The following is a 22,025-nucleotide window of genomic DNA, read 5'->3' as shown; positions in this document are numbered from 1 at the left end:
TAGTACAATATATTTTCTTATTGTACTGTAATAATACAGTATTTTAAAAAATACAGTATGGGTAATAAATTGTAATTGTGGACACTACTTAAAATTGAGATAAGGTTAAGGATCAAGAAGGAATATTCCTAATTTTGGATTTAAAAGTACAGGCACATACGTAACCCCTCTAAAAGGAGAAGAAAATCTTTTATGTAAGATTTAAAGGTAATTAAGATACTTAAAAACTTATATATGTGCATAGTTTCTTTCCCCTTTGTGGTAGAAAAGCAGGATAAGTGCAGTCATGGCTTTTTCCCCCACAAATTTATGATCATCCAGGTGCAAATATGTTGAGGTTCTATGTTTCTCTCTTGTCCTCCAGCACACCCTCACTTTTTATCTGCCTACTTTTGCTCTCCACCGTCAGTAACCATCCTTTTAGCTGACTGTGACTAGACGGAAATGTCCTTGGAAACATTTGTTACCTTTCTGGAATTGGCCAGAAAAAATCACTGTTGAGGTTTGCAGTTGATTTATTTCATAGTTTGAAGAATCTAAGATGATAACACAATACTCCTTTTGTCCTAATGGAACCTGTTTGCAGCGATGTGTTTGTTTATACTGCTTTGCCTAAGAAACCAAAAAGTCTGCTGCGAGTCAGAACCACGGCAGTGCTGTGACATACGGCATTCAGCTGCCTCTAGGCAAGTGTGGCTTCCATTTCCTACAAGCTCTCATGAACATGTTGCCCAGTTTTTGAAAAACCAAGACAAGGTCAAAACCAAATATTTACATTTCACTCTTTTCTGACTAACCCAAAGGATTTTAACATACAGCCTAGTATAATGGAAAAAAGAAAGAAGTCTGTAGTCTCCGGTTTTTTTCCTATTCTACTTACTGTACATTGATAATCCTTTTTTTCCTTCCTCACTCTCCTTTCTTGACAAATAATAAAGGCGCAAAAAATGTGGGCTTGGTCATCTCAAAACCAATAGCAGCTGTAGCCCAAATTCACAACGCTATTTACTGGAAAAAAATCTGGGCTAGATGCACAAAATTTTTGAGAATAGTTTTTCCTCTTGCCCAGCACTATTGAGTGAGAAATCTCGTGCATGTAGGATCTGAATTAAATTCTCTTCTGTGCTGCAAGGGTTGTAACCATCGTCTTCCCTAAATGTTTCATAACCACCTTTGGTTCAAAGCAGAGAGAGACTTTGAAATTAGGCTGCTCCCTGAAGATGAGAGCCCCAGTCACTGAGACATGCTGAAAAGTTTTCCTCGAAGTCCACCTATTACTGTGCTTTCATTTTGTGCCAAGCATTTATGTGATCACTTAGACAGCAAAAATACATGACCTACGAAGGAAGAGAGGTAAGATAGATAGATTCCAGTCCTGCTTTAATAAATTCATAATGATGATGAAGCAGTTGCCTGTGCAGCTGGAAATCAGCTTCCATGGAGGATGAATCCTTTATTGTGAATCGGTGGAGTACTTCACTAAATGACAAAAATTGAGGATCCCATCATACCAAAGTTCAATATTTTAGCAATGCTTAATACAAGTAGTGTTCTTCTGTATTTTCAATATGACTTAGCAGCTTTCTGTAGTTATTCTTCCCCTTACACCTGTAAGGGAAGTAGTGCAGTTGGTTAAAAGTTGTATAAATTCAAAATTTGTGTCTCAAGATTTTACAGATCTGATGAATACGTAAGGGTATTTGAATTGATTTGCTCACCGCTGTAGTAATTTTTTTATCTGATGGTCTGCATTCAGCATCATGTAAGCACCTCATTTGGGGGAATAGGCTGAAATTTAATACAATCAGCTTAATATTCCTTAGTATGGGAGATGCCACACTGATTAAATTGTATTTACCATTCTTTTGTTTACACCTTTCATATGTTGAAGGCCTTGTTTAATCCCAGAATACCTGTGGATTTCACATTCAAAACATTTCAGTTCCAAAGGATGCAGATGGATACGCGGTGAGATTTTCCAAAGCCGTGAAGTAGTCAATCAGCTAAATCAACAAGACTCTTCTGGAATTCGGAATCCCAGTGTGATGTCTTTTCAAAGGCACTCTGTAAGTTTCACTGATTACTAACATCTTCAGTAATTTGAAAACCCTTGTAGGTGCTGAAATGTTTCATAAATTTTAGCCAACATGATTTTGAATTAATTTTGTTTAGTTTTAGTATTGCTTAGTATGGTAATAATTTTCATATATGTTGTGTTACATTTCAGAGATGCTTGGAAAAAAGCTGGTCATAACTATGGTCCAGTAGGAAATAAGAAACTTATCTATTTTATTGATGATTTGAACATGCCTGAAGTGGATAGATATGGAACGGTGCAACCTCAATGCATTGATTCGGCAGCATATAGATTATGGACACTGGTGAGCATTTACTTCTTACTTAATGTTATGCTATAATTTTTGTATTGTGGTACATGATGGGATCCCTAAACCACACAGAAACAGAAAGCTTCAAAGAGAATTGCTTAAAGATAAAAGCATACTCTCTCTGGCGGTTATAAACAGATTTAGAAAAGAGAAGCAGAAAGTGAAGGGGCTATAGAATCCTGGAAGGAAAGTATCTTTCAGCTGCTCCTGATGGAGCTGCTGAATGTTGACCCCATCGATTGACCTGATGAGAACAGGGATGTCTGAGATACAAAAATTGATTCCCTAAATTGCAGCTTGCCAAATGTTCATCCTATACCACACTCTATCTTTTCATCACCCTGTAAAGACAACAGACAAAATCCACAGAAACTTTATGATTCTGGTTCAAATGAATGCTCTTTCTCTTTCTCTGCCATGAGAAGAAAACCACAGAAGATAACCACTGAAGGATAATTAAGTTGATTTAGGCAATTAAGGTAATTCCCTTCTTACTTTCCAAAGGACAATTAAATTTTTCGGCAGTTGAGAAATATTAGAGTCCTTTCACCAGAGTCTGTGGAAAGAGAAAGTTTTCCGTTTAAAATAATTGATTAGTGTTTGATGTAATTCTGTTACAGGAGGTTCTATATCTTCTGTAAATACTTCATTGTTATTATAAGTGCATATTAGATTCTTGTTCATGTACAAGCATGTCATCTTTACGTGACATGAAGAAAACGTGACATACAAAGAATACATTGTGAATGATCTGGTGAGATAAGGAGGGGAGTAATCAGACATTTATTTAAAAAAAAAAAGTAAAATACACATAGCTATGTGTCTGTGTATTGTCAGAGGTGCACAGACAGGCAGGCTCTGCACGCCCAAAACCAGCCATACTTCAACAGTATTAGGAGCCTGAGTGTATCTACTCGGTTCTCTACTTCTTCACCCTGTGTTCAAGGATTTTACCCGTACCCTTAAAACTTTTGTTTCATAGAAGGTTCTTTTCGCTGATGTGTATCATGTGATCTGACTATAATTGTGACCAAGGTGAGGCAATAGTGTCTGTACTGTTCTTACATCTTTTAATGCAGATTCAGTCGAATCATATAAGCTTTTCACTAGGTCATATTTAATCTCATGAAAGAATGATACCAGGCATCAGCTGAATATATTGTTAAGGTAGAGAGAAAAGATGTAAAGAGGAAAAAAAAAAAAAAAAAAGAGTAAAGAGTAAAAAGGAAGCGACTCTAAAGAGAAAAAGGGAAGTCACTGCTCAAATCTGAAGCATCTCTAGCTTGGTGAAATCAATCACGTCTAATTTGGTGACATGCAAAGCTAACATTTCAATGCCCTTGTACTTTATTCCCATGTTATTCTAGCTATATGCTATTCTAGCCAGGAATCTTTTTGTTTTCTCACTAGGTTTTCAAATTTCAGATCTTAAATAGTCCCTACTGTTTAAAACTGTTGATGCTTCTTTCCTTTCAATTGTTTTGAATTGTTTCTTTTGAAACAAAACCAAACCAAAAATTAAAAATCTCTATTTTACAAAACAAATCAAATTAGGAAAAAAGTTGACCATGCCGTTCAGGAATTTTAAACATAACCGTTTGAGAATTCTAAAATAGAGTAAAAGTTGCTGCAAATGCATGGAGAGAAAGAGAATGCATTATCCTATGAAGTTCTGTGAAGAATTTGTTGATTTAAGCAGGGAATGGCTGCATTATTTATGAGTTTTCCTTTTAAAGTGTTTGTTGTGTTTTTCTTTTTTTTTAAGACGGTACCTGCTTGGCCTAGTTCAGTTGTATGCTAACTTCTGAAGAAACGAGACTGTCTTCAGACTTGGGCAATCAAAACTCAAATTGCCAGCTACTAAATGCCTCAATTTTTAATTTTTTTTAAGTGGCCTCCTTTTAATTTATCTGGAGCTGTGTCATCTGGAGAACTGGAAACAGTATCTATTGGATGATGCTGCAAAAATAGGAGTGATCTTTTAAGCATGCCACCACATATTCTATGATCATCTTTGCTGTTTTTTTTTCTTATTGAGATCTGTCAATTTTGTCTGCTCTTACCTATGATGGTTGTGTGCATTCTCAAATTGACTTGAACTTCCTTTTACCATGTTTAATTCATCCAAGTTTGTTTAGAGCCAGTTTCATTAAAAAAATCTCCTTCATCATCGTCAGAATGTTTTGTGAGAATGTAATGTCTTCATTTCAACAAAAGTGTTGGACAAAATATTATGTGATAGAAATTGTGGGATTTTTCTTAATTTTAAAACAGCAATCCTAAACTGATACTTACATGGCTATTTGTATTCCAGATTTCCCATAGGGCATAAATATTGATTCTTCCAACTGAGGCTAAGCCTGGAAAATGTACAGTATTTTGTCACTAATCATGATCAAGCTACTTTTTCTTTCTCAGGTATGATAGGCCAAAGCTAACTATTAAAGAAATTCATAATTGTTGGTATATTGCCTGTATGAATCCAACTGCTGGCAGCTTCACTATCAACCCTAGACTCCAGCTATGGTTTGCAGTGTCACATTATAGCAATCCTGTATTTAATACATTAAATAATTGCTATTTAGCTTTTCACTGCAATAGGTAGGAGATGAAAGGGGAAAGGAGAAAACATAGTGTCTGAAATGTAGTATAAGTTCAAAATCCTGCGGACATGCAACTGCTGTGGAACTGCATCAAGGATGAGGCTAGAAATGAAGTATTTTCTGTGAGACACAAGTAACTGTATTTTCACCAGACTGTATTGTCATTTAACACTTCATTGACTCTTACCTGCTGTTTGATGCTGGAGAATCTTCATCTCTTTTTCCCTTTTCATTTTCAGAGACATTTTGCGTGTATAGCAGTATAGTTTGCTTCCGCTTCCAGCAACATGCTTTTACTCCATCAGTAATCAAGAATATTCCAGCCATAGTACAAGCAGCCGTATGGTTTCAGCAGGTGATGGTTCAAAACTTCCCGCCAACTGCTATTAAGTTCATATCCTTAACACAAGAGAACACTCCAGTGTCTTTGAGGTCTATATCATGGGTTAGTTTTCTACCTAACAGCACTCTATTATTGCTGCACTTTATTATTTAATGATATACATTGGCCTGTGGACTAATAAAGAACAGATGGGTTTTGTACAAAGTAGAACATAGTCCCTGCCCTGAGATGACTATGGTCAGGTAGATGAAAGGAGTAGAAAGCTGAGAAAGAAAAAACAGTTAGTGGAAATAGAGCAATGGTTTGCAAAATTTGCTATGCGTACTTATTATTTTGAGAAGAGAAGGTCAGCATTTGTTTGGAAGGAAGAACAACTTTCTGGAGACTAGGTAGAATGAAACAGATTGAAGAAGGTCTGAAGGAGGGGCTGAAACCAGTAGCCAAACACCAGAGCAGGGAGAAGAATGAGGGAAGGATAAAATACAATGAGGAAATCCTCGTCCCTCTTGTAAAATCAGGTGAGTCTGATCTTGGTTTGGTTTTACCTGCTTTCCTGCTCCTTGGACTGCAGCTCTGTTCTCTTCCAGAGTATTTTTCTTGCCTTGCCACCCCATGGACCATCATGAACTGTTAGCGAGGAGGCAAGGTCAGGTCTCCTGTTATAACACATACCTGATTTGATGGGGATGCACTGGCCCATCATGCATATTTGCACCCATCCTGGTGTGGAATTTGATAAGGAAGGAAATTTGAGGTGACAGTTGAGAAAGTGCTAATTTTGTCATGCTAAACTGTGTCCTGTTTTCTTGGGTGGTATTGCAAAACAGGGCTAGTGAACACATAAGGTCGTGGTAGTGCTGAACTTCCCTGTGTCCTGTACTGTACCAGGGCCTCAAACCATAACGAGTTACCTAAGTGTGCCAGTCAGTGGAGAGCAGACATTTGTTGTAGTCAAATTTTGCATGCTCAGTTGCCTGGGGAACTTGCTAATTTATAGACATTCTGGTTTGTGTTAAAGAATATGTAGTTTCAAGCACAATATGTATTCAGTATCTACTCTGTATGATTAATGTCTTTGCAGACTATCAGTTAGTCTTCTTTAGAAGTAGCCTATTTTGATGTCAGATGACAGCATTTAAAAAAAAAAATTTGTTATCTTTTAGGGTATTCTGTTTGCTACACCCAAGTGTTTACAGCAGCCAAATGATCTTCAATGTCTCTGGCTTCATGAATCAGGACGTGTCTATGGGGATAAACTGGCAGAAAACAAAGACTGTAATTTATTTTATAAAATGATGATGGATGCTATGCACAAGTATTTTGAGGTAAGTTGGTAGCTTGAAAACATTTTGCCTAATGGCAGCAAGTTAAAAACTGGGTAGTGAAAGGTCTTATTTACTGGAACTGTAAGTAGCAGTAGCACATTATCTGTTTATCCTCAGCCCCCAGTGCAAGCATCTTCCTTACTGAGGAGAACCAGGTGCCAGGGTAAGTGAAAAGGGGTGACCAAGGAAGCTTCCCCCTTGAGAAGATTCACAGGTGGTTATTCTTACCTTGTCTTATTTGAGGGTGCCGTGCAGCATGTGTAAGTGGGATATCTATAAAGGGAATAAGTAATTCATCATGATGGTACCAATGTTTGCACAAAGTTGTTGCTTTTTACTGTTCGGAGGTTGTTGAAGTGCAGACTCGTAACACTGTCAATGGAAGGCTTATGCACGGGCACCATGCAGCAATAGTCCTGCTAAATATATTTGTTTATTGGTGCCATTGTGGAGGAGTAGATTGTGGCTCAGTGTTAAAGCTAACCTCCATTTTGTTTGTTTAAACAGAGATTCATCCTTTTTTGCTCTGCACCAAAATTAACATCACTTGTTCTCTGAGGTTGGACAGATAATCTATAATGTTGTAGATAGTCTGCCCTATTTTTTAACTAGTTAATGATGTAACAGGCCTTTGTAAGAAAAGTAATATTTATCTTTTGTTTCCAAGAAAAGGAAGATGCTTTTAAAATTAGATTAATTTAAAACAAGGACCAGTAATACCTTAAGCATATACTAAATGGTGCATGGCAGACTTGAGGTTGCTTTGCTGCCTAGCCTAGTACTTTTTAAAACCCCGACCAGACTTCTAAGTGTCATCATGGATTTATTTTATTTTATTTATCCATAGATTTTTCATCTGTATTTTTACCTTATCTCAGTTTAATGTTGTGTTTCTCATGTCGGGCAATATCTTAATATGCATCATGGCCCAAAATCTCAGTTTCTGTTTTGAGAATCTGATTAACTACATCTACTTTGTTTCCCTACATGGAAGAAAACCAGCCAGTTTTCAGAAGACGAAGTGAAGATTTTGCTGAGTAAGCGAGGCACAGACTTCGTTGCTGCTCCTTGTCATTATTTGTAATCTTTCTTCAACATAGACAGTCGTTCTGGTCATGTATAATACCAGTTATTTCCAGAAAGAGAGAGAGGCCCATGCTGGCAGAGCTTAGTTTTGTTAAAGCAGTTTCTATTATTTGCAATGTCAAATCATTTAACACAGAACCTTTTCTTCTCATTGAGTCGGACTAGGATTTCAGTGTCATCGTTTTTCACTTTGCACATATTCAGGCAGGAGCTATGTAAGAGAAGGCACTCTTGACAAAGCAGTCTATTGTAGAAGTTTCTCTCCAAGAGGATTAAAAAAGAGCTTAAATTACAAAGATAATCATAGGGATCTTTCATAGGGACTGTAGATTTTGTTCTGCTGATTTAGAGGTTGATGTGATAATCATCAGAATTGCAGACAGAAGCCTTCTCAGGTATCGCTGGTTTTGCTTGAAAATGTTGGTAAGCCATTATCTTCTCTCTGAACTCTAGTGACCGAGAGTAGTGTCCCAGTTTGGCAAGCAAAGTGGCAGGGTGTCTTAGCCTTACAAGTTGGCAGTCCTGGAAAAGTGTATGTGAAATTAAATCCTGTAAATTTTTTCTGCACCTTTTATGTTTTGTTTTTTTTATGGAACCACTGTGAAATCATGAATAAGGCTGACAGAGTTCTACCGTGAGGTCAAAGAGAATTGGCTTCCAGTAATGTTTTGGTTGAACAGGTTTCTACATCTTTATTAGATGCAAGCAGATTAGACACATTATCCCTTTATTTAAGAAGGTTCTCATTGGTGTTTTTTCAGGGATGATTTTTTCAGTGGCATGAGACATAAAGAGAATGAGGAGGTTGCTTTTTGGTTTTTTTTCATTGATACATGGAAGAAAAATGAAGCAAAAGGTCCAATGTGCTGTCTCTAAACTCTGGTCTGATGATACTAGGCTGTAATCCCTTAGAATCTGCATCTGATTAAAAAAAAAAAAAGAAATTTTGAAAATAATTTTTAGATGTTTATATAAATGATTAAGATATCAACTGCAAGATATTTGTTTTAATGTCTCAAACATGTTTTTTTCAGGGGAAGAATTACCTCAATACTTACATTTGAAAATTCTAGCAATTAAGTTTTGTCTTATTTGCGGCCAGATTCTCATCTGGCCTCATTCATCATATAGTATTCCATGATCAGCAAATAAAAGCATGCCTTAAGTAGCCTGGGCTAGATATTCCAGGAGTGCATGTTTTTCATGAAGTGATTAGTTATCCTTCAGCCTTTGTGGTGCAAAATGCCAGATGTGAAATTCTCATGTGCTCCTAGGGCCCAGTCAACCTCTCTTCAAATTAACTAGGTCTTTATTCTGAGTCCAGTCAGGGTCCGTCGGCATCTTGTAATGATGCTTTGGAGCAGCTCAGTGTAAAGAATGAACAACCAGACAGCTCTGGTCATTGTAGAGATCAGTGCAGACCTTCAATATTTGACAAAGGAAAACGGCTTTTCTTTCTGCTTGCTCAAATATTGGAAAGAAACTAAATGCTAATTTGAAGATAATGTGCCTTTAGGTGTCAGGAGCACATTCCACAAAAATAGACAAAAAAGAAAGAAGGGGAAAAAAAAGAAAGAAAGCTTGGTGCAATAAAAAGAAATTGAGAAACTTGGCTAATGAAGTTGTTGAAGTCTATGTTACATTATTGTTTTTTTGTCATCAGGTGTCGGACCAGTCATATCCTAGAAGCCCCTAAGGGTAATGCACTTCTGATTGGAGTAGGTGCTAGTGGTAAACAAAGGTTGTTGAGGCTGGCAGCCTCTGGAGGTTTTCTGCTCCCTGGAGGTTTTCCAAATCACACTGAAGAAAGTATGGGATCCAGGCCCTGAGGGTAAACTAATAGATATTATTTGAGTCTGTTGAGTTCACTACTTCAGGAATGTGGTTTGTTGTTGCACAGGCTTGATAAAATCACAGGCGGAACAGTATAATTTACAGTAACAACCCCTGTGGTTCCTGTGGTTTCCAGATGTACCTCTTGTTTTCTTTGTCTCTGAAAAATGGGTGGTCAAAAGATATTTTAGTGTCTGTTTATATGCTTCACAGAATTTTTGTGCTTTCTCCACTTTTTCCAAGGCACATACTACAATTTCACATAAGACAAAGATGTGGTTGAAGTTCTGGTATTTAAGTTAGCCATTTGTTACAAATATTTTGCGTGTCATTGCACATGTATTCATTTAGTGGAATAAAGTTGATATGGGTGAACACAGTGCAAAATTTTGTCCTTGTTGCATGCGAGTCATTTAATCACTTAAAATGGTCATATGCAAAGATAAGGAACATAGTTGAGTGTAGTGCTTTATCAGGCTTACAGACTTCAGATCCTTGCAAGACTGAGCCCTATCTATGTAAGCAAACAGCGAAGGAGGGAACATTTTTAGCCTCTTCGCTCTGTGCAGACAGCAAGCAATGCTTCTGAATCTCAGACACAGCTAAATAAGTATCTGATTATGGCCAAATTTGGTGTATGGTGATCCCCAAAAAGCCCTTCTGTTAGCCTTGGGCCATCGCCAAACCACCACAATGTGTGCGGCCTGAGACATCGGTTTTCAGAGGGAGGTACATGCTGTTCTGCTTTGGAAAACTGCTTCAGTGTCTTACATGGTGTCTTAACTTCTTGTGCCCTCCTTCCATGGGCAAATGAGGTGCAGTGTAAGATGTGGGCTCAAGTGGTCATTTCCCCAATGCTGTTTTCAAGTGGGGTAACTTCTAAGCCTATATTAAACAAGCCTGAGGATCTTCTTTCTGCTAGGTTGTGGGGCAACTTGTTCATATCAGCAAGGGTTGACCTTATTCTGTATTTCAAATGTGACCACACTTGAATGCAACTGATGTGGGTTGGTTTTATTCTAGAACCCCATGCCAAAAGGCATTCCATGTTTGTACTACTGCTAGCAAAATGGTGTTAGCACCCTTATATGACAGCAAAAGTAACAGTGCACCAGTGCACTACTCAATCTTTTTTTTTTTTAAATTAAATAAATTCACTAAAAAAAACCCAAGTCTTGCAGAAATAACAGAGTTTAAAATCAATCTGACTCCTCAGTGCTACTCCCAGGCATTATTGGTATGGTTATGGCTGCTCTTGATGGGGAGCAGCAATATCCTTTTTTTAGTACATTCATGGGGGGATTTCCTTGATTAGTAGTCCATTTTGATCTTTACCACTAGGTCATGTCAAAACCTCAGTGTTTGTTGTGGAAAACTGAGGCAAACTGCTTTTTTGCTTTGGATGTTATGCAGGAAATTGTTGATATGTAAATAAAATGAAAAAAAGTAAGAAGTCAGAAATGCATTGCCATCCACTAACATGCCTTTCACACTTTCTCTGTATCAGTGTTTTAACAGAACATGAGTGATTGCCTCCTTTCCTTACAGGTAGATCTTGCCAGTTTGTACATCAAGACTGGTGCCAAGAACATGCCCCCACAGTGTTTTTGCTGACAGATGCCCAGGTTCCAGATGAATGCTTTCTTGTGCTGATTAATGACTTGTTGGCATCAGGTGATTAGACCAATACATTTCTTGAAAGATCTTTTCCAATGACAAATGATCTGTGGTTTCATTGAACTTTAAAGAGATTATTTCTCTTTCAGGTGTTTGTAGGGGGAGCTTTTAGAGAGGCCAAGTCAACCCATCCAGCTTGAGCATTGAGTCCATCTTGCTTGAGAAAGCATTGCCCATGCAGGAGGGAAATTCCTAAGGCTTATCATGCATAAGTGCATTGATCTGGGGGGAGATGGGAATCTCTCTTTGACTTAATGCCATGTTTGCTTTGATGTGATTTCACTGCCTTCAGGCAATGTCTTTGTGACTGCACAAGTGTAAGAGCAATGTAGTTTCACCCATGTTTTAAAAATTAGAGAATTTGGGTTCTGAATGTGGGGATCTGGACATAGGGTGGAAGAAAAATGGAAATTATATCATGCTGTACAATTGGAGAGCATCATGAAAGACTTTTTTTTTAATTATTATTTATCTTTTGTAACCAGACTGGAAAACAATTTTATAACAGCCTGTAAAAAAGGAACCACTATTTTGAGGGATACATAATTTATGATTGAACTTCCTATCAGGGCAAATGTTTTTGTCTTTCTAAAAAAATGTTGCTTCCTCACCATTAAAAAAAAAAATTGTTCTTTTTACGTGAAAAAGTGTGGGGAACAAGAAGGAACTGTTTTGTTACTTGATTTATCTATTATCATAGCATAGCTCTAGTTGTGCGCCTAAACCGCATTGTGCTAGATACCACGTAGAAGATTGTTTCTCAGGTTGTGTGTGTAAGGCTTCTCCTAACTACCCCTTTGTCTTTTCGCAGGAGAGTTTCCAGATCTGTTCAGTGATGAAGACATGAAGGGCATAGTTACAGGAGTTAGAAAAGAAGTCTAAGCCCTGGGCCTGATGGACACCAGAGAAAACTGCTGGAGGTTCTTCTCGAGTAGAGTGCGGCTGCAATTAAAAGTAAGGCATATTTCAGAGACAAGATGAATGAACTGATCATTCCATGCTGAACTGGTCAAAATAACAACGTATTTCCGTTATCTCATTACCCAGCATATGTTGTCATACTTCTTGCTGACCTGTGACACTGAATTTGCCTCTCTCACGTTACCCCTGTGATAACCTTCTCTGTGTGGAGGCTTGGTGCATGCCGAGTTTTACTCCCAGATCTGGCTGTTGACTCCCTGCCTGTTCATAGGGAAGCCACATAGCTGCTCTGTGTCTTAGCTTCATGGTCTTATGTTTTAAATATAACGACGCATTTCAGAGAGAAGTGAGGTGCTGATGAGGAGTTAGCAGTGCAGATAGTGCAATGGTAAATATGTTCTCTAATTACACATACAGTAATCCTGTATGTGTAGTCAACTCTAAAACATTTGCACAAATAAATTAAATTTCACAATAAATGTTAATTCTTTCTACTTTCCCTATGCCGTTTAAAATTGGGAAAACAAAAATATCCATGTAGCTGTTTTCAGGTCAAAAGCTGTTTAGCAATACACATTAATATGATACCACAATTGCAACAAGTGTCTCTTTTAAACTCCATTTTAGAGGCAATGTTGTTGAGACAGACTGTAGTTCTCTCCTGAATGCTGGAAAGCAGCAGCTGGGAGCACAGGTTTTGGAGTGACACCTTTAGGAACTTTCGGTTTCTTCAATTCAGTTTTACACATCATCTGAAACATGTATGTAACTGATGAGAAAATTAGAAGTCTGAAAACCATTACCCCTTTAGAAAGAGAATGTTTTGAAAGGAATATATGCCCCGTACTTCGTGTATTTAGCTGATGTGTTTGATTGGGGTTGAGAAGAGCCCTCCCATAGCAGATTGTTTCACAGTAGTCTTCTGTGCGGGTTTTTTCTCCATCTTCTGAAGCGTTTAACCACCACTGATCTAAAGACCTCTTTGGTTATGACATTTTCTTCAAGTTCTTGCACTTTAAAACATATCACTTTCTCATTTTCTCATCTTCTCTCTTTTTTGTATTCTGCTTTAGTTTTGCTGATGTTCTCTACTATCTCTAATTTTGTTGCTATCATTTCTGTCCCTCCACAAATTTATGCTGTAACTTAAAGGCCAGTGGAGACTTGTACGGGATCTAGTGTGACATATTCTGTATTGTTTCCACTTTTCGGGACTTCAGTGACATGGTCAATAGTGGTGCTTACTTTCGCTATATCTATTTCTAGTTGGTGTGATTTGTCTCTGTTTCATGACTATTGCGTTTGTGTACATTTTTAAAGAAAGGACAGGAAGAAAATATGTCTAATATCTCTCGTCATTTTCTTCTTTCACATTTCTTTCCCTTTGTGTTTTCCTTATTCCTCCAACAATTTCTTCTTTTTCTTTTCTTTTTTTTTTTTTTTTGCCCCAGGGCTTTTTGAAAGCCAGCTTTCAAATGCCTTTTACCTTGCAACCATTTCACCAATCCCCCACTGTGCAAATTAGCACTTCTGGAGGCAAGAACCGGAGGCACCTATTCATGTTGCAGGGGAGCAAAGTAGAGACATTATAGTACTGAGGGAGACATAAATTTCATGAGTTAACACACTGGCAGATATCTGTATGGACTTTCAGTTAGTGCTGGGCGACCTATCACCTCCTCCTTTTCCTAGATTTTGAAGAATAAAAGACTAATAAAATGTGAAAGAGAAAAAAATTGAGAATTTAGACAGTTTCAGAATGTTAAAGCTCAGTGAAGTGGTACAGTCTCATTTTTGCATTTAATTTTAAATAAATCAACATCCTGCATTAAGCCACATTTCCCTTGTGCTCACCCATCATCTTATATCCTGTAGTTCTTTTTATTATGAGGAATCTGTAGCTCAGGAACCAAAACTACACGGTGCTATTCTTTGAACCACCATAGCTCTTGGGTTTTGTGTTGGTTTTGGTTTGATGGTGTTCTATCTGGAACTTGCAATATGTTCTGCTGTAAATGTATGAAGAACATGCCATATATGTAGGTGCAAATTTATGTCAATATAAGTTGGAAGTATGTCAGCTGAAGACAGTGGATTGCACCATTATAAAATAAGGGTCCGCAATTGAAGCATGTGTGAGGACATACATGCACCTGAGGATTTCAAAAGCTTTTGTGATGAATGATGAAATAAATTTAAAAGGAAAAACAGTGCTTAAGCAAACAAAGCTGATGGCCAAACATTGTAAATGGTAAGGTGCTGATGGTGCTAAGGTATGCCATAAGCTGAGAAGTTTCTACAGCTCATACTGATTTACTGGAGCACCAGACATTTTTAAATATCCCACATCTCTGTGCAGTAATCACTCTTAAATACACTGCACAGTACCAAAATTTCTTGGAAAAATAAAGGTCAGAATAAGCAACTATTTCTCGAAAGCATGGATGTGAGGCAAGGTCAGTCAGTCCTGCTATCTCTTGAGTTCCACCTGATTTTATTTTATTCTTTTGGTTATAGCAACCCTTCAACTTTTTCCCAAAATTTGGAACACCATGCCTAAATGCCTTGCAACCCACATGCCCTACAGAAACATACTCTTAAATGTACTCTTTCCAGTAAACATACTCTTTACATCATTTCATCTTTGCATGTTTTCCAAGTTCTGCGTTTCCTACTACCTCATCTCCGTTTCCTCAGTGCTTTTAAACATTACTATATATTCTAAAGCCATACATGTTATATGGCTTTTCTTCTGACCTGAGTCTGTCACTCAGTCCATGTGCAGCCACTTCTCTTCATGCCCTGCTGATATCTACTACAAGTACCTGCTCCTCCTTTCTTGGAGAAGTCTCTGCATTCTGTATTTTCCTCATGTTTCAAACTTTGCAGTCCCTCAGTGTCCATTGTGAAGTCCTATAATTAAGAACTAAATTTGCTAGTTTTAGGGGAATGCCATTTCTCCAATTTCCTTCCAATAAGCAAACTTGGCTGGACTGCTTTAGCCATCACATCCTTATAATGGTCTCCTCCTTGCACAGTCCTGTGAGTACTTAGGTGGCTTCCATTTTCTATGGAACTTAGCAGTACAGTAGTTTCATGCTTCAGCCAGAATTAATTTCAAACATGGGCAGGGCAGGTCCATATTATTATTACTTTTATTTTAAATCATTGCCTTTCATTTCCAAATCCAGGACACGTTAGCCTTTTCCTTATGGTCTGTTTCACCACTGACAGAACATCTCTTTATATCTGTGAATCTGAGAGGAACTTGTGCAGCCCCATGACAGCTCAGCTTTTGGCCAGCTCTCGTGGTTTTTCCTTTGGGGGTGTAAATACACATGCCTCTTGGTTTGATTGCTTTAATCTCAGCAGAGTTTATAATTCTGTTAAACTAATAGTGACCCCAAATGTGATTATATTTGTCTGATTCATTGGGAAATAAGGATTCAGTTGATCATGCTGTCTATCATTTGATCAATCTCACCTCCCAAATAATTTCTGAACTTGCCAAACCGTTGCCACCAAGGAGGCAGCTGGATTAGGGACAGACAGACACAGTTACTGCCTCCCCACTGAATGAAGGCTCAGTTATGTTATTAGACAGCCAAGAAGCTATCGAGGATTTCTAAGTTTTGTAGCACACAAAACAGCTGCTTCTGCAGTTGGCAGGCTCTTACAGAGCTTCTGTTTCTCTATGAAAAGCTCCCGGCTTTTCTCATTTGGATGTCAGCCATCTCTTCTTGAGTATTTAGAGAGCTGATTTTTAATGATACATCTGTATTAGTAAATTTGTGAGGTCCATTTTGTGGTCCTGAGGACTAGTGGCATGACATGGTTGGCATCCATGTAGCCTAGCTTTTCCCTTGCTCTGCTCACAAAATGATGGTGGTGACGTAGAGACGGTTAGAAATGATTCCTGGTCTGTACAGCTCCTTACTCCTGCTGCAGCACCATTTAGTTTCCCGTGTGTAAACTCATGCAAGTCAGTGTGCTAATACCTACATAGGATGAGTCCTGTCAGACTAGTGGCCACATGTGTTTCAAGGTGTTCTTTAGTTCCTTAGTATTAAGAAACACAGTTGTCTATCCTACTTGGTGAACCTAGAGAGCTTGCATATCTGAGATAAGCAGAAAGAGGTTGAACTGAGAAATAGAGTGTAAGAGACACATCTGTCATGAGAGTGACATGTGAGTGTAAGGCTCAAATGGAGAAATTAGGTTTTGGGGTTTTTTAAGATGGTGAATACTACATGGAAATGATATTAATTTCACATTATACCAGTTCTTTTGTCCACACTGATGTTGTGCGAATTTAAATCTTAAACATGTCAGATGAAAGACTTGCATAGTCCCTCTCAATCTATATTTCCTTCAAAGAAGGGGATGGGTCTATCTTGGAGATATCTGTTACTGTATGAGATACTTTCACTGTAATATTTATCTACTGGTTGCCTTGCAAGAAATGAAACATTTCTTACATGGAGCGTTTCCTGTTCCTTTTTTTTCCCCTCTGTCAAATTAGACTGTCATCTATGGCCTGGGCAGAAGAAAAATGTTTTCAAAATATAACTTCCTTGCTTAAGCAAAGATTGTTCAAAATGTAGTCAGTAGTAATTACTCATTTTTCCTCACAGCTCTCTTGTTACCAGATCACATGGCATCTTCATTATTCTGTGTGCAGAGCAAGCAGTGCACAAGGTCCTTTATAATATTGGGAATTCACTGCAGGGAATGCAAATGAATCCTGAAAACAAGCCGCATCAAATCCATGCCTGGTCTGATTTTACCAAACTTCACTAAAGCTAAAGGAGATAGAAAGGTTACGCTATGGTGAGGCTCTGGTTACCCACTTTTTGTGACTACCTTTTCAAGTATATGCTGTATCCTATTTTTTTTATTGTCCAAAAATAATTGACAAAGACACAGTTATCTAATTAGAGTGTTATTATAGCTAGGGCTGTACTGGAATTTCCTGCCTAACAATACAATATAGTAAAAAACACTTAGTTGTTACTTTGTGTTTTAGGGAAAAGTAGTGGAAATTAGAAATAGTGTGTTTGAATTTGAGCTCTATAACTAGCTGTTCCAAGAAGTAGTTTATTAAAGGATTGAGAAATTGTTCTTGTAAACGTCATCCTGACACAATAATTCACAAAGTTTGTGTGCAGGTAACTAATTTTACTTATTGTTACTTTTTTATTGGATTTAATTGTTTCTGTTCGTGCTCTGCAAGGTCTCTAGAATTCGATCTGCTGCTGTTCTCTTTATTATTGACTTTTGCAGATCATCTCATCTAGTCCCTCTCTTCTTAGCTTTCATAGCAGTTCTTTTCAACTGCTACCTTCTGCTTTGGAATCTGCACTTGTAAAATTTGGCTAGGCATTTGAGTATGTCTGCATTGCAAGCAAAAATTGGACATTTGGAGGTGTGATAGATTCAGTTTGGCACCAGTGCTATAGCAAGGGCACATGTAAGAAGCACGTCAAAGTGGGGACAGGTATCTCTAGACTCTCTTATTACCACTGCTACCATACCAGGGATGGTATGCAGATCTGAGAAGGTGGCTGCTAGAGGAATGAGAGAGGAGAAAATGAGGTGCCCCATGCATTAACATTGTTCACAATGTCTCTGATATTATAACTGAAAATAGAATTTTATCAGAAAATGAGGTGACATGAATGAGAGGGAAAGAGAATGTCTAACTGAAGGATACATGGTATCTTCTCTGTTGAGAAGAAACTTCAGAAAACTCACAGGAGTGTCCAAGGTCTTTGAGAATCGTGAAACAGACTTAGCAGATTCTTCATGTAGTTTCTTCTCTGAGTTAGAATTTTGGAGTGGAGACCATTTATTCTTGCATCTTTTTGATTGTTTCTTCTGTGTTTGCTCTTCTTTCTCATCAGCCTGATAAAATTTTGCTGTAAATTCCAATATTTCTGTGGTCTTTGTACAGTTTTAGTGTAGTTTTCATCATTTGGCTACAATAGATTTCTACTTGGACGTTTCTGCCATTTGCCTCTTCATGCTGAACACATTCAAAGTAGATGACATTTTCCTCTGTATCTTAGACCGACTTGCTGATTGGCTTCTCTTTGTAACACCCCTGGACAACCTGGACTCCATTGTGTTTTTGCATGGGTGTCTACATTTCTGTCTAAATTCTTGAAGATGGGGGAGAACATTATTTTCTTGCAAATATGAGAACATGCACTGCTGTTTGTAATTCTTGCAGGAGTCGAAGGTCACAAGTGATTTAAAACGAGTGGTTTCTCTTGCTGACATGTTCTCAACTTCTTCCGAGACAAATGTGCAAATTGCCTGTGATTAGAAGAATTTTAGGTTCATGTAAGAGAGGGTTTTTTCTCTGTTTGACAATAAACTAGATCAGTAGGGGGACTAGAATAACTTCAGCAATTCAAAACTCTGTAACTCTTTCATTAACATGAAATAGTCCTCTACATCCCATTCCATGAGACAGAGAAAATGTCTCTGAGACATTTTGAGATTTTGTAGCTCTGGGAAACTGGTAAGCATGTTGGAAATGGAATGGGTACCAGTGAATACCCTCCATTTAGAAATACAAAGAAGTAAATGGATTAAAAAACGATGGAACATGCAGTTAATCCACAGTGCAGTCTAAAGCATGGGCTTGGGGGCACTAATTTATTGAACATTTATGGTTCATTCACCAGTAAAGATTTCCATGAATTCTTCTCTATTTTATGCCCCATTTAATATTTTAGTCTGCATCATTTCTCTTCCTGGCTGTCACAACATGGGAGACTATCATTGCTTCTGTTTGCCTTCCTTGCTTCTGCCTCTTACCCTTTTCAGGTCTGTCTTTTTTTACTTTTAGGACTGTTTCACATGTCTTCTGCCTTTCAGCTCCTCTGTTTCCACCATGGCTCCCAACAGAAGGGACCACTTGTGTTTTTCTTGCTGTTACATTAGGCCGTATCACACCCTTCTGAAAATTGGCATTATTGATCTGAAGCCATCAATAATCTCAAAATTCCACTTAGTTTGTGGAGCCATGAGAAAGAAGTTTTTTGTGAGACACAGCCTGAGCAGTGCTTGTGACCAGGGGCCATTTCTTAACTGATTTTGCTAAAAAGGGTAGGAATATAAAAAGGACATGCCCTGTGGTTCAGCTTTACAAAATGTACATATGTGCCAGGAAACAGTTTCTCTTCGAGAGTTTTCTGAATAATGGTAAAAGATTTTCTTGTTTTGAATTAGTTCTACTGAAACTTACTCATCTTTTCTCATAACAAAAGGTTAATTGCAGAAATTGTTGTCTTGTGTTTTCCAGACATGTATTCAGACGTGCAGAGTTGCATTTTTAGAAACTATGAGATAGTGGCAAGCCTTTTCCATTTTCCATGTAATCCTTTTTCCAGATACCATAGCTGCTTTTTTCATTGTTACTATCTACTTATCACTTTCTCTCTCCTCTCTGACTGCTTTAAAACCCAGGGAAGTATTGTCCCAGGTTGACCTCCTCGCTTTATTCCTTTTTTCCTTCTTTTCTTTCAACTTTCTGCTGTTCTTCCTTTTTCATCTAGTATTCTTTTAATAGTTAGTGTCAGCTCCCGATTACTCCAGAGGCACAATAAATCTGTCACTTCCCTAGCACGCCTGACTGGGCTCTGGCCTGGTTCTTGTAGCTGTTGGGGAAGCGATCGTCTGTTCCGGTACCATTTAGATATTTTCTATTGGAATTAACAATATTAATGCCATATATGGCTGCCCTGTACAGCAAAAATAGCTTATTTCATAAGAAGTGTATAGGAGAGACTCCAGTCCTGCCTTAACAGCCTGATGTCTGTCATTTTGCTAATTAACTAAAAGGAAACACCATGGCCAAAACACGTACTAAGGGCAGTAAGTAGGTCCACAGAGAGACTAGAATAACCCTTTCTTCCCAAATGTGAGTTGCTTTGGGTAGGCCCGGTGATACTAACAGCCAATCACAAATGTATTTATTTTTCTTTGACTATTTTAGCCTACCCTTGTTTGGACCTCCCTTTCTACTCTTGTAAAGAATGGTCCCTAAAACTTCGCATGCAAACCAAGATCCAGATCTCCTTTTCCTTCCATTCTTTTAACGGGTTTGCAGTGCATATTCAAGTAGCAGGAAGTGACTTGAATTTAGCAGCTCAAGAACCGGGTTTGTGTCACCGTGACCAGCTGAACGTGTGCCTTCTGGCTGCCGGCGTGCCAGCCGGTCCCTGCGGCTGCATTATGAGTTGTAGCTATCAAACCGAGTAACTGATACCAACGTGGAGGGAGAGGAAGGAAACTGCAAGTATGAAGTGTTTGTACAGTGGAAAGGGAGTAAAATCTATTTGCTCAAGGTAGCTGATGAAGTTTATTAGCTGCCAGATTTGGTTTGGAACCTCAGCCGCGCCCTGGCTGGCGCCGGCGCTGGACCACGGTTCGTTGCATGCCTTTCTTTGATCGCCTCGGCTTGCCGTGCGATTCTTTTCTCTCTGTTTTCCCTCCCTCCTCTCTGCAGATTGTTCTGTGTTTCTCTCCGTTTCCTCACGGCCGGTGCCACGCTGCGAGCGCGAGCTGGGAAGTTCCCAGCCGTAGTTAACTGCGCCGCGATTGACTGGTCCCGCGGGCGGCCCCGCACTCCGTCAGCAGGAGGCTCATTGAGGAAGCCCCGGGGGTCGTGGTACAGAGTTTCAAGCTCATCAGCTCATTCAAGCTCTTCTAAGAAGGCAACGAAGATAGTTGAAAGATTGGTAACTGAATAAGCTGAAAAAAAACCAACGCTCTTTTTGCTCCTTATTTGCATACTTGTTGCCTTGGGTGTTGCTCAAGCTCACCCCTGCTAAACGCTGAATTTTTATGGCGTGTCCCTGCCCGGTTCCTTCAGCAGGGTTTAAAAAGCTGGCTAGCACAGGCAGAGAAGTGAAGAGAGGCGTGTAATTCATAGCACTATCTTTGCAGAATCCTACAATTCTAGTCTTTGTAGGATCTTACAGATACAGAATTTATTTAACCCTTTACAATATGGTTAAATATATTCACTAGTTCTGTAGCAGGTGAGGCTGAAATATTGCGGTAGACACTACACACTAACTAAAGAAGAGTTTTCCCTCTGTTCAGCAACACAGCAGGTGAAAATTTCCCCTGTAACTACATGGTAAATGCATTTAGAGTTTTAATATCTGGGCAATTTTTCTCTTTTTGGTCCTGATTGATCTCACGTGTGACTTGTTTTCAGAATAAAATCATGCACTAGTGAGTTTCCTTTCAGGGAAAAGGAATATTCTCATATTCTTCTAAGAGTTTTAACAAGCTGCCTCTGTTGTCCCACCCAGCATGGGACAATGTTACCGTGCTGGCGGTGAGACTGCTCAGGTATTTGCTGGTAGAATAATTCACACAGATCCAGAAAAGATTTACCTTCTTTCAGCCATTGGGGTTGCAGTAGTTTCATTCTGGAGTGGTATTATATTTGGGATCATTTATTTGTATAGAGGATTTGTAATCATGAGAGACTGAGGATTTCAGGAATGCCTAAGGAAGAGCCTTCTGGTTTTAGTCAACAGTAGTGCCGGTCCCTGAGCAAATCTCTGCCTAAGAGATTGATGCACTTACAGCATTTGTCCTCCGTTCAATCCCATACAAAATGCACGGAGTCGTCAGGAAAGCGAAGCCAAGGGAGCTGGGGAAGTCTGCAGGGATGCCTGGGGCTGCTTCCAGGGCACCCCGTGGGCCCTTTCCCCTCCTGAGGGCTTGTGCGAGGCAGAGGGGCTGCGGAGGCTGCGGAGGCTGCCGGCTGGTACCCGCGCTCCGGCGGCATTCGGATGCCTCCTATAGGGCTGCAAGAGAGGCG

General features: G+C 38.8%; 1 protein-coding gene across 1 annotated transcript in view; it reads left to right on the top strand.

Moving 5' to 3' along the window:
* The window catches only part of DNAH11 (dynein axonemal heavy chain 11), a gene marked incomplete at its 5' end in the record, with an annotated part of 158,846 nt that overhangs the window by 73,012 nt on the left and 63,809 nt on the right, over nt 1–22,025 (top strand). The window contains 14 exon segments of the mRNA XM_081996498.1: nt 2,228–2,342; nt 2,344–2,381; nt 4,806–4,941; nt 6,497–6,648; nt 6,865–6,918; nt 9,408–9,518; nt 9,520–9,552; nt 9,554–9,575; nt 11,126–11,170; nt 11,173–11,251; nt 12,066–12,133; nt 12,137–12,208; nt 20,694–20,723; nt 20,725–20,925. Coding sequence (XP_081852624.1) covers nt 2,228–2,342; nt 2,344–2,381; nt 4,806–4,941; nt 6,497–6,648; nt 6,865–6,918; nt 9,408–9,518; nt 9,520–9,552; nt 9,554–9,575; nt 11,126–11,170; nt 11,173–11,251; nt 12,066–12,133; nt 12,137–12,208; nt 20,694–20,723; nt 20,725–20,925 — 1,156 coding nt within the window.

This window comes from Phaethon aethereus, assembly GCF_964289735.1.
Source record: "Phaethon aethereus genome assembly, chromosome: 2".
Classification (NCBI taxonomy): domain Eukaryota; kingdom Metazoa; phylum Chordata; class Aves; order Phaethontiformes; family Phaethontidae; genus Phaethon; species Phaethon aethereus.
Note: the sequence above shows the minus strand (reverse complement) of the source record. Positions and strands in the feature narration are given on the sequence as shown.